The following is an 18,054-nucleotide window of genomic DNA, read 5'->3' as shown; positions in this document are numbered from 1 at the left end:
TATTTTTGGTCCCAGTCTGGCCCTGCCTGTAAGTCACTTCTATCACTAAGGATAAGAAGCCAAGGAACCAGGGGGTGCCAAGGGGTGTTGTGCTAAGTCCAGGGGTGCGAGTGTAAAGGGGAGCACTGCCCTCTGCCTCCCAGCTAGATACGGGTCAGGCTGACCCGGGGGAGTACTCACTGGGCCGCACACTGAGAGGGACAGAGGCCACCCGGAGCCCACCTCAGGAGCCGTTCCATCCACCTGTGGTGGACAAGGCAAGTGGCGACACTACACACGCGGGGTAAGTGGAGGCCCTCCGGTGGGGTCTAGGTACATGAGGGGACACAGTGCTGTGTGTGGGGGGGGGGGGGGGCCCAGGCACATTCTTAGCACAGGGGCCCTCTGCTGTCTGTGTCCGCCCCTGGATAGCGGGGTGCCACAGCGGGGATCCCGGGGGTCCCCAGCAGCGGGACTGCAGGGATCTGACATCTTATCCCCTATCCTTTTGGATAGGGGATAAGATGTCTAGGGGCGGAGTACCCCTTTAAAGCGTACCCGTCAGATCCGACAGATCCTTTGGAGAATAGGGGATAAGATGTCTAGGGGCGGAGTACCCCTTTAAGGCTGTAGATTGTCAATAAGGTTAGGGGTTTACTTTGAATTCCCTCAGTACACATCTCCTTATTTACCTCCATATGATACAGTCACCAGATCTGTCACAAGGTCTCATGACCAGACCCCCCCGAGGGATAGAGTATAAGGGGACAATATTTATACTGACGTATGATGTGTTTGGGGAATTGGATAAATAGACCTCTTGCAGCATTTACTGTATTGAGGCGATAACTAAGGACGAGGAGACGTCTCGTAACCTCTTAGAAGATGACGTCCAGCTCTAAGAACCTCTATCATGTCCAAGGCGTTGATACAAGAAGACTTCTCGATACTTATTTTTCCAATAAGCCTGATATGGCCTTCGTGAAGGATTCACTACAAAATCCCATGGAGAAACTTCACCAAACATTAATCAGAGGTATATATATATATATATATATATATATATATATATATATATATATATACATAATTGGGACTTTTCAGGTTCTTCGTAGGTGGGAGAGTCATGTTTTGTGTCTACTTTATACCATATATACTCGAGTATAAGCCGAGTTTTTCAGGACGATTTTCCGTGCTGAAATGACTCCCCCCCCCCCTCGGCTTATACTCGAGTTAACTCTCCGCCTGTCAATCCCTTCATCAGTGGTCTTCAATCTGCCATCGGCTATCCGGGCATGCTGGGAGTTGTAGTTTTGAAACTTCTGTAGGTCCGCAGGTTGAAGACCATTGCGGCCTTTGTCATCATCCAGACCCCCCCTTTAAGTTTTCTACTCCCCTCGGTGGGAAGAAAGGGTGAGCTGGTCCGGGCCATCTATGCTGCAGGGACCGTTCGGTGGGGAGGGTTAGTCGTTCCGGGCTGTCCATTTTCACCGGGAGGCCCTCTTCTCCATTCCGGGCCAGCCCCGGACTAGTGACGTTGCCTTGACGACGACGCACAGGGATGTTCATGTGCAGGTATGTCTGCTGTGCACAGACGTCCCTGTGCGTCGTCATCAAGGCAACGTCACTAGTCTGGGGCTGGCCCGGAGCGGAGAAGAGGGCCTCCCGGTGAAAATGGACAGCCCGGTACGGCTAACCCTCCCCACCGAACGGTCCCTGCAGCATAGATGGCCCGGACCAGCTCACCCTTCCTTCCCACCGAGGGGAGGTGAGTAGAAAACTTAAAGGGGGGGTCTGGATGATGACGAAGGCCGCAGTGGTCTTCCGGGCTGTCCGGGCATGCTGGGAGTTGTAGTTTTGCAACATCTGGAGGTCCGCAGGTTGAAGACCGCTGAGAAGGGATTGACAAGCGGTGATGATGAAGGGGGGGGGGGAATGATGACGGGGTCTGGATGATGACAGGGTGAAAATGACAGGGTGTTAATGACACTGGTCTGGATGATGACATGGGGGGATGATGTATTTCCCACCCTAGGCTTATAGTCGAGTCAATAACTTTTCTTTGGTTTTTGGGGTGAAATTAGGGGCCTTGGCTTATAGTCGGGTCGGCTTATACTCGAGTATATACGGTAATAGTTGTTGGTCTTAGAAATAGACCACTTTTTTTTTTTTTTTTTTAAATCAACTGGTGCCAGAAAGTTAAACAGATTTGTAAATTACTGTAGTATTCAGCAACTAATAAGTACTGGAAGGATTAAGATTTTTTTAATAGAAGTAATTTACAAATTTGTTTAACTTTTTTGGCACCAGTTGGTTTAAAAAAAAATGTATTCCACCGGAGTGCCCCTTTAAGGGATCAAGAGAAGATATTTCTCCTATCACATTACTCCACCACTTAAAGGGGTTCTCCGCCCTTGACATCTTATCCCCTATCCAAATAATAGGGGATAAGATGTCTGATGGTCGGGGTACCGCTGCTGGGGACCACCGCAATCTCCCTGCTGCACCCGGCATTCGTTTAGAGCGTCGGGTGCAGTGCCGGAGGCTTGTGATGTCACGGTCACGCCCGCTTGTGATCTCACGACCATGCCCCCTCAATGAAAGTCTATGGGAGGGGGCGTGACATACGTCCTACTTCTACTCTGGACAGTTCCCGAGACATCAGGTGTCATCAGAGAGCACTTAGACAGAAAAGAACAACTCAACTTCAGCAGCTCATAAGTACTCAAAGGATTAAGATTTTTTAATAGAAGTAATTTACAAATCTGTTTAACTTTCTGAAGCCAATTGATATATATGTATGTATAAAAGTTTTTTCCTGCATAACCCCTTTAAAAAGGAATAAACGACAGTGAAAAATTCCTGATATAAATCCTGATGTCCTAAGGGGTTAAATGAATGTGAATTTTCCTTTCAGGTCATATAAAAGGAAACATTCTCGCTGATCTCAGCATGGGTCCCGTCATCCACCATCTTTATTCGTTCTGCGGATTATTCAATGACATCATTGTCATGCGGTTGACAGAGAGATGCATTATGGAACTGAATAAATGGCGGCACAACCGAACCGGAGCGTATGATTGGTCCCATGCAACAAACCATATCACACAGCTCGAAGGAAAATGGTGAAGTATAACCCCCAATATTCTTCTCTGTAATTGACAGTAACTTTTCGAGGGCACAGATACTACAGCATGTTCTTTTTTTTCTAATCTCTTTTTATTTTATGATTGTCATTTTTTATTAATTTTTTTTTGTACATTATTATGGGAGCAGCTTTTAACAGCATTTAGAGATATGCTTTACAGCCCCCTCGACATAGGTAATAACAGACAATAGCTGTTATAGTCACATGAATCGGAAACATTACTAGGCATGCTCTGTGACCTTTGCAAAAGTAATTTCACAGGGAGGGGAGGCTGAACTCCTAATGTCTTCTCTATACATTGGTGTCACATCTATAGGTCAATATGGTCCCTCAAATGCAGCTTCCTAGTAATATTATAGGTCTCTAAGACCGCACTTGGGTTCATTGTACTGGACTGTATAGGAGAACTTTCTGTAATAGCCCTCCCTTCTCTGACATCACTTCCTGATCTGCAGCTATTGGCTGAAGCTATAACTCACAGACTCCATGCTCTTTCCACCCCCTTCTTACACTTCACCCCAATTTGTTGTTCTGTCCTCCTTAAAGGGGTACTCCACTGCCCAGCGTGGAACTAAATGTTGCGAACACGGTTTTCGTGCTGCGGGGGAACATGCGGGGTACTCCACAGCCCAGCGTGGAATTAAATGTTCAGTATGCTGTTCTTGCACTGCGGGGTTGGCCCCGCCCCCATTTGTGACATCACGGCCACACCCCCTCAATGCAATTCTATGGGAGGGGACGTGACGCATGCGTCACGCCCCCTCCCATAGGATTCCATTGAGGGGGGAGTGGCCGTGATGGCACAAAAGGGCATGGCTGACCCCTGCAGCGTGAAAACAGCGTTCGGAACATGCAGGGTACTCCACTGGTCAGCATGGAACTAAATGTTATGAATGCTGTTCTCGCACTGCGGGGGTTGGCCATGCCCCCATTCGTGACATCACAGCCACACCCCCTCAATGCAATTCTATGGGAGGGGGCGTTACATGCGTCACGCCCCCTCCCATAGGATTGCATTGAGGGGGGAGTAGCCGTGATGGCACAAAAGGGCACGGCTGACCCCTGCAGAGTGAAAACAGCATTCAGAACATTTCGTTCCAAGCTGGGCAGTGGAGTACCCCTACTCGTTCCAAGCTGGGCTGTCGTCACGCCCCCTCCCATAGAATTGCATTAGGGGGGAGTGGCTGTGATGGCACAAAAGGGCATGGCTGACCCCTGCAGTGTGAAAACAGCATTCGGAACATGCAGGGTACTCCACTGGCCAGCATGGAACTAAATGTTCAGAATGCTGTTCTCGCACTGCGGGGATTGGCCACACCCCCATTCGTGACATCACAGCCACACCCCCTCAATGCAATTCTATGGGAGGGGGTGTGACATGCGTCACGCCCCCTCCCATAGGATTGCATTGAGGGGGGAGTGGCTTTGATGGCACAAAAGGGCACGGGTGACCCCTGCAGAGCGAAAACAGCATTCGGAACATTTAGTTCCAAGCTGGGCAGTGGAGTACCCCTATTAGTGTCATAAGGAGGACATAAGTTTAAAAGGAAAAGTGGAAAAAAGAGGTGCGCTCCTAGTGAAATACTGCGATAACTGGAGTGATGTGTGCCGGATAATGCACCGTACCATAGGGAGTAGACATGTAAACTCGCTGGGAGGTGTATCCAGGGTGGCAGCCTCGGCGTCCTTGACCGTGACCTCCAGGTCCTGTATGATAAGTAGGAATAAAGTGGAAAATATAGGACTTCCCGGATGGCGCCTTCCCAGATCGAAAATTTGCCACAGTTGATTTAAAATGGCCGTTTAAATCAACTGTGGCAAATTTTCTATCTGGGAAGGCGCCATCCAGAGGACATAATTTAACAGGCAGCTAAACTCCCGCCCAGCAATTCATTGACAAAGGAGGAACATTCAACTTCAATTTTTATTGAAAGGATAAGGTTAAACTGAAAGAGATATATATATATATATATATATATATATATATATATATATATATACACACACACATACATGGCCCCCTAGCTGCTTATTATAAACTGTATATAAATAGATGAAAATTGGAAAAAACACATCAATATGCATTGAGATACAAAGCATTAAAGGGGTACTCCACTGGCCAGCGCTCGGAACTAAATGTTCCGAATGCTGTTTTCGTGCTGCGGGGGTCAGCCACGCCCCTCGTGATGTAACAGTCACGCCCCCTCAATGGAAGTCTATGGTTCACATAGACTTGCATTGAGGGGACGTGGCCGCGATGTCACAAGGGGCGTGGCCGACCCCTGCAGCGCCAAAACAGCGTTCGGAACATTTAGTGGGAACGCTGGCCAGTGGAGTACCCCTTTAATGCTGGGTGGGCGATGCTACAATTAGCTTGGATGTAGAGGATGATTTTGGATGCCGCTGGCTCTGCAGAATTATGGCTGCTGTGGCCAGAGATGATGATGTCATCACAGTCATAGGCCACAGATATAGTAACTGAAATGAGTCAAAAAGGGTTTAATGTGCAGACCTATAGTGCCGAGCTTTCCAAACTGTTCATTTTGGTGACACCCTTTTAGGCATGAATAGTTTGGTGATACACTCCACCCCATACTGCAAATTGCATGTATCAAATTGTAAGGGATAAAATACCAATATCCATTTTTAGATTTACAATGGGACTGTTCCCCCCTGTGCCATTTCATCACCTCCCCTTTAACACCCCCTGTGCCATTTCATCACCTCCCCTTTATCACCCCCTGTGCCATTTCATCACCTCCCCTTTATCACCCCCTGTGCCATTTCATCACCTCCCCTTTATCACCCCCCGTGCCATTTCATCACCTCCCCTTTATCACCCCCTGTGCCATTTCATCACCTCCCCTTTATCACCCCCTGTGCCATTTCATCACCTCCCCTTTATCACCCCATGTGCCATTTCATCACCTCCCCTTTATCACCCCCTGTGCCATTTCATCACCTCCCCTTTATCACCCCCCCTCCCCCGTGCCATTTCATTACCTCCCCTTTATCACCCCCTGTGCCATTTCATCACCTCCCCTTTATCACCCCCTGTGCCATTTTATCACCTCCCCTTTATCACCCTCCATGCCATTTCATCACCTCCCCTTTATCACCCCCTGTGCCATTTCATCACCTCCCCTTTATCACCCATCACCTCCCCTTTATCACCCCCCCGTGCCATTTCATCACCTCCCCTTTATCACCCCCCCGTGCCATTTCATCACCTCCCCTTTAACACCCCCTGTGCCATTTCATCACCTCCCCTTTAACACCCCCTGTGCCATTTCATCACCTCCCCTTTATCACCCCCTGTGCCATTTCATCACTTCCCCTTTATCACCCCCTGTGCCATTTCATCACCTCCCCTTTATCACCCCCCCGTGCCATTTCATCACCTCCCCTTTATCACCCCCCCTCCCCCGTGCCATTTCATCACCTCCCCTTTATCACCCCCTGTGCCATTTCATAACCTCCCCTTTTATCACCCCCTGTGCCATTTCATCACCTCCCCTTTATTACCCCCTGTGCCATTTCATCACCCCCCTTTATCACCCCCTGTGCCATTTCATCACCTCCCCTTTATTACCCCTGTGCCATTTCATCACCTCCCCTTTAACACCCCCTGTGCCATTTCATCCCCTCCCCTTAATCACCCCTCTCGTGCCATTTCATCACCTCCCCTTTATCACCCCCCCATACCATTTCATCACCTCCCCTTTATCACCCCTCTGCAATTTCTTGCCCCCCCCCTTAATTCCCCCTATTCTCCCCTGGCCTGTGTCTCTCAGTGCGGTCAGGTGCAGCATCGGGTGCAGTGTCGACGGTCTTACGAGCAACCGCTGCTCACTGATTAAAGTGGCCTTGGCACCGGCTGCCAGTTCAGGATAAGCAGCACGGGCTGTGGCCATTAACAGGGACCAGCTGCGGCTGCTTCAGTACAGGTCACCCCTGGGTTCTGCCGCAGATACACAAATGTGTTTCGACACCCAGCTTGGAATGCTCTGCTATAGTGTATACAATCAGCCACTAGGTGGAGCTATTACAACATGAACACAGAACTGCTGCACTATGAATACAAGGCAGAGTAACACATACAATACCTTATCAAGGGCAAAAATTACAAGGCAACAAATACTGCTGAATCGTGACATTTGTGTGAACATTTCAGAACTCTCTGCTCCGTCTTAATTTCTTCTTGCATTTTGAAGCCAAAGGAAGTGAAGCAGACATCTCTCTTGTAGTCAATGGAGTTTATGCAGAGCAAGGTCTTGTTATCAGTGGGGACCTCAGGGCTTTGTTTCGGGACCCATTTTGTTTAATATCTTTAAATATTGCAGTGATATTGCAGAAGGTCTCGATGGTTCGGTCTTGGTCTTTTGGCTGATGACACAAAAATTTGTAACAGGTTTGATGTTCCTGGAGGGATCCACCAAATGGAAAAGGATTTGGGTAATCTGGAGGAATGGTCAGAACCCCTGGGATGTAAAAACCCTCGGGCAGAGTATAGACTATGTGATACAGTCCTAACCTCAGTATCTGTGGAAAAGGATTTAGGGGTCATTATTTTAGAAGACTTAAATGGGCGCTGTCACATACAAAATCTTCTGATATGTTGTAAAGCATGTATAACCAAGACAGGTTTTGCAATTGCTTTCATTAGAACATTTTAAGTATTTCATACTGAAAAATCCAGTCAAACAACTGCTCCCCCTGCCTGCTGGGACACATACTAGTCCTGCTGTGTCCATGAGTCATCACCTACATCATGGACACACTTCCTTGATTGACAGCTGTGAGTGCAGGAAAAGTCCTCCCATTGTCAGCTTGTGTCCCGCTACTGTCAGTGAGGACAAGCTGGGAGTTGTAGTTTTGCTAATGCTAGGGGAGATGTGAGCAGACAGCATACTGAGGGAGGGGGCGGAGACCTACACACTGAGGCCACGCCCTCTCCATTTGAAAAAGAATTCAGACTAGTCAGCTAAATTAAAAATGTAATCAAAAAATAAATAAAGGTGCTAGACACATAAAAATTAGATGTACATGGTCAGGATTAGGTACTGAGTGATATATTAAAAAAATGTTTTGTTGGATCTGACGGGTACGCTCATGTTGGTGTATGGGGAGGTGGTAGCAGTAGGTAGAGGCAAGTGCTCAGGGGTGTATAAGGAGAGGTATTAGTAGTTTTATATTGGAGAGGAAGTTTATGCAGTAATATCAGGAAATATTTTTTTTACTGAGAGAGTAGTGGATGCGTGGAATAGCCTTCCTGCAGTAGTGGTTGCTGCAAATACAGTGAATGAGTTTAAGCATGTATGGGATAGGTATAAGACTCCTTCATATAAGATAGGGATAGGCATAAAGGTATCCTTCATATAAGATAGGGATAGGTATAAGGCTATCCTTCATATAAGATAGGGATAGGCATAAGGCTATCCTTCATATAAGATAGAGATAGGCAGAAGACTATCCTTCACATAAGATAGGGATAGGCATAAGGATATCCTTCATATAATATAGAAATAGGCATAAGGTTATCCTTCATATAAGATAGGGATAGCCATAAGGTTATCCTTCATATAATATAGGGATAGGCATAAGGTTATCCTTCATATAATATAGGGATAGGGATAAGGCTATCCTTCATATAAGATAGGGATAGGCATAAGGATATTCTTCATATAAGATAGGGATGGGCATAGGGCTATTCTTCATATAAGATAGATATAGGCAGAAGGCTATCCTTCATATAACATATAGATAGGCATAAGGCTATCCTTCATAAAAGATAAGGATAGGCATAAGGTTATCCTTTATATAAGATAGGAATAATGTTATCCTTTATATAAGATAGGGATAGGCATAATGTTATCCTTCATATAAGATAGAGATAGACAGAAGACTATCCTTCAGATAAGATAGAGATAGGCATAACGCTATCCTTCATATAAGATAGGGATAGGTATAAGGCTATCCTTCATATAAGATAGGGATAGTTATAAGGCTATTCTTCATATGAGATAGGAATAGGCATAAGGCTATCCTTTATATGGGATAGGTATAAGGCTATCCTATATATAAGATAGGGACAAGGACTATTCATAAGTATTCAGGATATTGGGCAGACTAGATGGGCCAAATGTTTCTCATCTGGCGACACTTTCTACGTTTCTGTCAGGGTCACCAGTTTTTGCAATGAACTAGCATATAATGTAATTATTTCCCAATTTTTCAGTGATGAGGAGAAAGAACTGACGCTGAAGACGACAATAAAACAGGTAGTGAGATGTAACCTTGAGAAAGAAAATCTCATCCATCCATTGGATCTACCACAAGCCGACTGCCTGATCAGCGCATGGCTGCTCGAATGTGTCAGCAAAGACAAGGAAGAGTACATCAAGAACCTGAAGAAGGTTGTAAAGTTCCTAAAGCCTGGAGGTCACCTGATACTACTTGGCGCTTTGAACGGAACATATTATACTGTGGGTGAGGAGACGTTCCATCTCTTGACATATGATGAGATCTTTGCCAAAGAGACCCTGACTGGAGAAGGATTCACTATAGACGACTGTGAAGTCCTCCCGAGGACAGCAGAGAGCGATATGACTGACTACACCTCAACCATGATCCTTATCGCTCATAAAGATTAGCAGATCTGAGCAGAGAGACATCCAGAGTCTCGTATCAGCCTGTAGACAGTCATCATTGTTAGATAAGAGATTGTCACATTCCTATGGCTCAATAAACATATCAGTGCTCAGATTCAGTGTCTAATAATAATTTACTTATTAATTATTTATTTCATAGAAATTCTAAAGATCCTCTTATCCTCAATCAAGTAAGTAAGTTCCATGGTGGGACCTGTCTGGCTATATATGGTAACCAACTAGATCATTATTGCACTTTTCATTGAGCGCTGGCTCTTGGGTTTTTTCTATTGTTATTTTACTCCACAATATTACCAATGTTTCTGCTGACCACTGCTTGAGAACAGGTACCATTGACTCATATGTCTAATGTGTACAAGACTGCAGCCAAGGACAAAAAAGATAAAGTAAAATCTTAAAGGAAGCAGCTGTTGCTGGGTGATTCAATCATAAGAAGTGTGGAGCTTAAGGAACATGGTTTTGTGAGATGTCTCCTGGGAGCTACTGCTAGTAGAGATAGAAGACATATTCTTAATATTGTTAAGCAAGCAAAGCAGGAAGGGGGAAGTGGATGTTCTTGTCCATCTAGGGACAAATGACCTGGCTTGCAATGAAGTTTCAGAGGTGAAGGAATCTTTTATCACACTTGGTAATGAGATACAGGATTTTGCATCCACTGTTTCATTTTCTGAAGTTCTGCCTGTGCATAACTTCAGAAGAATAGGCAGAGGCGCATTAAGGAGTTCAACTTATGGCTTAGTAAATTGTGTCAAGAGCAAGGATTTGGCTTGGTGTCTCATGATAGCTCTACTTGGAATAGAAAGGAACTGCACAAAAAAGATGGTTTGCATCTTTCTCTCAAAGGACCAAATGTACTCAGTGAACAATTCCAAGAATTTGCTAAGGAGTATTTAAACTAGGAAGTGGGGGCAAAAGAGTCAAAATCCATGAGTCCAATTGCCCCTCGAAACAATGCCAGAACATGTCAGTAGCACAGAGGTTAAGAAATGACAAGCTCAGAGTCCTGTCTACAAATTCCCTCAGTTTAGGTAATAAAATCAATTAACCTGGGTCAATAATGGCATCTGAGATTGTAGATTTAGTGGCTGTTACTGAGACATGGTTTAATGAAAGGAATGACTGGGACATATCCATACCAGGGAACTCTTTATACAGAAGAGACAGTGAAGGCAAGAAAGGAGGAGGAGTGGCCCTATATGTGAAAGATAGCATAAAATCTAACCTAATGCAAGTTAGTGAGGCATACATAGAGTCAGTTTGGGTTACGTTGCAGTTTGGTAATCATGCAGTAACTCGTGTAGGTGTGATATATAGACCACCTGGCCAAGATAAAGAAGTAGATGATCTACTAGTTGAAGAAATATCTAAAATGACAACGAAAGGAGAAGTTATCATTATGGGAGACTTCAATCTTCCAGATATAAACTGGAAAACCAAAACAGCTAGTTCTGCCAGGAGTACAGATATTCTAAATTCCCTACTGGAATTATCTCTACAACAAATGGTTGAGGAGCCAACCCGGCAGGAGGCCATTTTGGATTTGGTATTCACAAATGGGGATTTGGTATATGATGTTATTGTAGGTGAAAGCTTGGGATCTAGTGATCACCAATCAGTGTGATTTAATATAAGAACAGTGAAGGAGTTAAACCACACAAATACAAAAGTTTTAGATTTTAGAAAAACAGACTTTTCAAAAATGAGATTAGTCATAAATGAGTCCCTATCAGACTGGAACAAATTACATGGAGTTCAGGAAAAATGGGACTACTTAAAAGATGCTCTATTGAAGGCAACAGAAAATTGCATTAGACTTGTCAGTAAAAGCAGAAAAGGAAGAGACCACTGTGGTACTCAGCAAAAGTGGCCAAAATCATAAAAAACTAAAAACTAGCATTTAGGGATTATAAAACAACCCAGAGCAATGAAGATAGGGAAATCTACAAGATTAGGCAGAAAGAGGCCAAGAAAGTTATAAGAACTTCTAAAGCACAGACAGAAGAAAAACTAGCTCAGTCTGTGAAAAAAGGGGATAAGACATTCTTCAGATATATAAATGAAAAAAGGAAAACAAGGAATAACTAAATTAAAAACAAAGGAAGGAAGGAATGTAGAAGAGAATAAGGGTCTAGCCGACTGCCTTAATGATGACTTCTGTTCAGTTTTTACAGAAGAAAAAGAAGGAAAAGGACCTCCATTAGAGAGAAAAACTAAGGAATCGTTTGATGCATGTGTCTTTACAGAGGAAGAGGTTCTACGTTTGCTGTCTAAAGTGAAGACAAATAAGTCACAGGGGCCTGATGGGATACACCCAAAATTATTAAAACAGCTTAGTGGTGAGCTACCAAAACCGTTAACAGATTTATTTAACCAATCACTGGTAACATGAGTTGTCCCGGAAGATTGGAAATTAGCAAATGTTGTGCCCATTCACAAGAAAGGTAGTAGGGAGGAATCAAGCAACTATAGGCCAGTAAGTCTGACATCAATAGTGGGGAAATTAATGGAAACCCTACTAAAAGATAGGATTGTGGAACATCTAAAATCCCATGGATTGCAAGATGAAAAACAACATGGGTTTACTTCAGGGAGATCATGTCAAACAAATCTTATTGATTTTTTGACTGGGTGACTAAAATAATAGATGGCGGAGGGGCAGTAAACATCGTATATCTAGATATTAGTAAGGCTTTTGACACTGTCCCACATAGAAGACTTATCAATAAACTGTAGTCATTGAGCTTGGACTCCCATATTGTTGAGTGGATTAGGCAGTGGCTGAGTGACAGACAACAGAGGGTTGTAGTCAATGGAGAATATTCAAAGCAAGGTCTTGTTACCAGTGGGGACCTCAGGGATCTGTACTGGGACTAATTTAGATAGGGCCAGGGACTATTCATAAGATTCAGATTATTGGGCAGACTAGATGGGCCAAATGCTTCTTATCTGCTGACACATTCTATGTTTCAATAATACCAGTATACAAGGAAGAATATTATCACCATACCTATTACCATCATACTGTTACTGACCAAATCCTGTATACTGAGACCAAAATTACCAATAATACTAGTATACAAGGAGGAATATTATCACCATACATATTACCATCATACTGTTACTCACTAAATCCTGTATACTGACCAATATTACCAATAATACCAGTATACAGGGAGGAATATTATCACCATACATATTACCATCATAATGTTACTGATCAAATCCTGTATACTGAGACTAATATCACCAATAATACCAGTAAACAAAGAGGAATATTATCCCCATACATATTACCATCATACTAATAATACCCACAATATTAATAATACCAGTACTTGCACACGTTCCCAGTAAGGGATAAATAATACCTCCACACCTTGACCACTGACTCATACCGCTATTGTAATGACTTAACCTGCTTTGGCTCGAAGGGTTCACCTTTTTAGTGTCTGGCTGCAGCATCATACGTAGCCATTGCTACACCCTAGCCAATCAAGAGTTGTGGACAACTGGCCAATGCTCTTTGAGTCCACACCCTACAGCTTGGCTATTCAAGCTCTGCATTTTCTCTCAGACTTTGCCTGTTAAAGAGTGTTCTACTCTGAAGCTAGTTATATCTTGCATCTGGCACTTTGGCTCTGACATTTGGGTAACCCTTTGCTATACAATTCAGTACTTCTGTTATTCTCTTGGCTTTTTGCTGACTGTCCCATTGTTGTTTGTTTGTCTTCCCTGAGTTTAGTATCTTTTGCCTGTTAACCCATTGTATCCAGACTGTTCCTCCCTGACCTTTACTGTATTGTGCATTGTTTGTTGTTTTGACCTAAGACGTCCCTGCACTTAGTCAGGGATCTTCTTCCATTTGTGGAATTGCTATTTAGGGCGATTACACAATAGGCAGGGACAGGGGTTCTGAGTGAGTTCAAGAGTGCACTATTTTCCTGCCGTCATGTGACAGCAATATTGTTACTGAATAAGATCCACTATACAAAAGACAATAAAAGAAAAATATTTTCACATACAATGACTATATAGAGGTATATACCAGTTGGACACAGGATCTGTATACCATATACATTATTATATACAGCACCATATAGAGGTAGATACCAGCTGTACACAGGACCTGAATACCATATAAGTGATTATATACAGGACCATCTAGAGGTAGATACCAGTTGTTCACAGCATCTGTATACCATATAAGTGATTACAATCACATCTAGTGACACACAGGTGATATATTCTTTGATTGCAGATGTCCTCTTTCCTTTTCTTCTCCATCCGTCTCAGACCGCCATGATGACTTCTTCCAGTCAAAAGTGATTAACATCTGCAGGACAAATATGTTAGACTCCACATTTTTCCAATGCCCTCCCCTCCTCTACACAATCTCCCCATCTATAGGCCTCGAACTGTAATAATGCTCTCCTTGGTGTCCCACACAGTAAAAAGGCAGGTAGGTAGGTAGCCAGGTACATAGCTAACTAGCTAGTTAGGTAGCCAGGTATGTAAGTAGGTAACTATCCGGGTAGTTAGACAGATAGCTAGGTAGGTAGTTGCTAGAAAATGGAGGTGAAGGGCTGCTGAAACAGCACTATTCTTTGCACTGGACATGGAATAAATATCAAGTTATTTTTGCACCTTACCTTTTGTGTGCAGTGGGTTTCTACATTTTTATGGATGCAGAGCCTCTTACCAAGACTTGCATACCTGTGGGCACCAACAGCGCTTTTAAATTTATTTATGGGTGTACTGTTTTTTCCTGGATTTTGTAGGTAGGTAGTTAGGTAGCCAGGTATGTAGGAAGTGGCTAGCTGGGGTAGCCAGGTAGTTAGATAGGTAGCTAGGTAGGTAATTAGGTAGCCAGATATGTAAATAGTTAAGTAGCTAGAGAGTTAGGTAGCATGGTATGTAGTTAAGTTATTAGGCAGTTGAATATGTAGGTTGGTAGCCAGGTATGTAGGTAGGTAGTTAAGTATGTAGATAGCTAGCTAGGTTGTTAAGTAGCCAGGTATGTAGGTAGTTGGTATCCACGTATGTAGTAAGTAGTTTGGTAGCTAGGTGTGTAGGTAGCTAGCTAGGTAGTTAGCTAGAAAGGTAAATGTAGGCACTGTGGCAGCTAACTAGTCAGTCATATAAGTAAGTAGTTTAGTATACAGGTATGTTGGAAGGTTAGGTAGCCTGGTATGTAGGAAGGTTAGGTAGCCTGGTATGTAGGAAGGGTAGGTAGCCGGGTATGTACGTCTTCTGTCAGTGTAAGCTACAGGCTGGATGCTCTTTTTCAGTGGCTACTAATAATTCACTTACTAATCATAAATTTATTATTAATTTTCATTTATTTTATAGAAAATCGATAGATCATTTATTCACTTTGCTCAAGATAATTTTTCATTGATTAACAGTAAGTATAGTGTGACACCGCCTGAAGCCAACAGGGAAAGAGAAAATGCAACTCAGAGCTTCATCATCGTCAGTGGAAAGAATAAACAAACAAATAAATAGATAAATAAACAAACAAATAACTTCATCACTGTCTATGCCAGTGTTTCACCACCAGGGTGCCTCCAACTGTTGCAAAACTACAACTTCCAGCATGCAGAACGTGCTTACATTAATAAAAATTAAACATATATATACATTTTTTTAAATCTCCTGGACGAAGGTTATAGGTGCCGAAACGTGCGTTAGAGTGGATCCTGCACCCCCTCCGCATTTCTGTTTAGGGTCTGTATGACCTTCTTTGGTTACTCTTTACCATTCTGCATGCTTTCGACATGCACTGCACAAGGTACTTTATGACACTAGTAGCTGTTTATGCACTTTAAATATTTTTTTTCTTCCTTATTTGCACATATACTGTATTTTTCGCCCTATAGGACGCACCGGCCTATAAGACGCACCCAATTTTAAAGGTGCAAAATCTAGGGAAAAAAAAAATTCGGAACCCAACAGTGATCTTCAAACTGCGGACCTCCAGATGTTGCAAAACTACAACTCCCAGCATGCCCGGACAGCTGTCCGGGCATGCTGGGAGTTGTAGTTTTGCAACATCTGGAGGTCCGAAGGTTGAAGACCACTGGTATAGGAGGTAATACTCACGTGTCCCCGCCGCTCCGGACCAGTCACCGCTCGTCACTGCTGTCCTGGATGTCGCTCCATCGCTGTCGCCGCGTCCCCAAGATGTCCCCGATGCTCTGGACGTCTTCTTCCCCGGGATCCACGCTCTCCGTCGCTGTCATCACGTCACCACGCACGCCGCTCCTATTGGATGATGGGACGGTGTGATGGCGTCGAAGGAGAGCACCGGCCATGCAGGGGATCCTGGCACGGAGCAGACACCGAGGAGGCAGGTAAGGTCCCTCCCGGTGCAGCCGGGTTAGTGTCACTTTCGCTTCAGACGCCGCGGTCAGCTTTGATCGCCGCATCTGAAGGGTTAATACAGGGCATCACCGCGATCGGTGATGTCCTGTATTAGCCGCAGGTCCCGGCCGTTGATGGCCGCAGGGACCGCCGTGATAGGTGTGTATTTGCCGTATAAGACGCACCAACTTTCCCCCCCCAGATTACGGGAAGAAAAAGTGCGTCTTATACGGCGAAAAATACGGTAAGTGCCACTTGTGCTGCTAATTACCCCAATATGCAGTATATAGGCATTTCCTATCTGGTTGACACTATTTGTGACAACACCTTATGTAACCTATAATACTAATATCCGGTGATGTCGCTTCAGTTTTGAAGCATGTAGTTGATTACAATAGTGTTGAGCGGCATAGGCCATATTCGAATTCACGATATTTCGCGAATATATGGACGAATATTCCTCATATATTCGCTAAATTCGCATATTCGTAATATTTGTGTTTTATTTTCGCATATGCGTATATTCGCATATGCGTAAATTCGCATATGCGAAAATTAGCATATGCAAAAATTAGCATAAGCAAAAATTCGCACATGCAAAAATTAGCATACGCGAAAATTAGCATATGTGAAAATTAACATAATGTTCGAATGTGCGAAAATTCGTACGCCTCACACAGTAGTATTGGAGCCTTCTTTACATCACACAAGCTGGAAGCAGAGAGGGATGATCACTGTGATGTGTACTGTGAAAAAACAAAAATATTCGTAATTGCGATATTCGCGGATAAAATTTGTGTTGCGAATATTCGCGAGCAACACTAGATTACAACTTGTTTATTGCAACAACAGTCCAGGAGAATTAACCTTTTCACTGTTTCCATGTAGCTAATGTAACAATAATCTGAGCACTCACCGCCCAACCAATCAAAACGTTTGTTTTGATCTCTACAACACATTTACATCCATAAAATAAATTATTTTTCCCCCCCAGCAATTAATTAAAGTCACCGGATTGTCACAAGGTTTCGAAACAAAGCCACATGAGAGATAGAGTGTGAAATGACAATATTCATGCTGATGTAAATGAATAAATAGCATTTAATGTACAGTCCCAAGAATTAAGGGCAAGCAGAAGGCTCATAACCATATATCATATGACTTTTCAGGTTTTTAGTAGGTGAAACACTTGTGGTTTTGTGTACTTTATAAGAGTTATTAGTGTTAGAGATGACTCGCTTGTTTGTTACTGCTTTGCTTAGAAGCTCAAGAGCAGATATTTATTTATTTATTTATTCATTCATTAATTTATATATATATATATATATATATGTATCTAGCCATTTATTTATTCATTCATTTATTTATTTATATATTTATTTATCTAGCCATTTATTTATTTATTTATTTATTTATTTATTCATTCATTAATTTATATATATATTTATTTATCTAGCCATTTATTTATTAATTCATTTATTTATTTATATATTTATTTATCTAGCCATTTATTTATTTATTCATTCATTTATTTATATATTTATTTATTTTAGCCATTTATTTATTCATTCATTCATTTATTTATTTATATGTTTATTTATCTAGCCATTTATTTATTTATTCATTCATTTCTATATTTATTTATCTAGCCATTTATTTATTCATTTATTTATTTATATATTTATTTATCTAGCCATTTATTTATTTATTTATTTATTCATTCATTTCTATATTTATTTATCTAGCCATTTATTTATTTATTCATTCATTTATATATTTATTTATCTAGCCATTTATTTATTCATTCATTTATATATTTATTTTTCTAGCCATTTATTTATTCATTCATTTATATATTTATTTTTCTAGCCATTTATTTATTTATTCATTCAT

General features: G+C 42.6%; 1 protein-coding gene across 2 annotated transcripts; it reads left to right on the top strand.

Annotated features, from left to right (window-relative positions):
• Nucleotides 1-864: 864 nt before the first annotated feature.
• On the top strand, nt 865-9,886 carry LOC130294512 (nicotinamide N-methyltransferase-like). Of its 2 annotated transcripts, none has more exons than XM_056544431.1 (3): nt 865-1,015; nt 2,897-3,104; nt 9,366-9,886. In XM_056544431.1, exons 1-3 carry the CDS (start codon nt 865-867, stop codon nt 9,778-9,780), a joined length of 774 nt encoding a protein of 257 aa, XP_056400406.1. In that variant the 3' UTR covers nt 9,781-9,886. The 2 variants fall into 2 exon arrangements, with proteins under 2 accessions (XP_056400406.1, XP_056400407.1); XM_056544432.1 differs by lacking the exon at nt 865-1,015 and adding an exon at nt 1,639-1,747.
• Nucleotides 9,887-18,054: the final 8,168 nt, after the last annotated feature.

This window comes from Hyla sarda, chromosome 10 (assembly GCF_029499605.1).
Source record: "Hyla sarda isolate aHylSar1 chromosome 10, aHylSar1.hap1, whole genome shotgun sequence".
NCBI classification, from domain to species: Eukaryota; Metazoa; Chordata; class Amphibia; order Anura; family Hylidae; genus Hyla; species Hyla sarda.
This window is presented reverse-complemented; position numbering and strand designations above follow the sequence as displayed.

Excerpts from the sequence above, each read along its gene's own strand:
- LOC130294512 (XM_056544431.1), top strand. The coding sequence starts at position 865 with ATGACGTCCAGCTCTAAGAACCTCTATCATGTCCAAGGCGTTGATACA. Across the intron at positions 1,016-2,896 it reads TCACCAAACATTAATCAGAG|GTCATATAAAAGGAAACATT; the intron begins GTATATATATAT and ends TTTTCCTTTCAG. Across the intron at positions 3,105-9,365 it reads ACACAGCTCGAAGGAAAATG|TGATGAGGAGAAAGAACTGA; the intron begins GTGAAGTATAAC and ends CCAATTTTTCAG.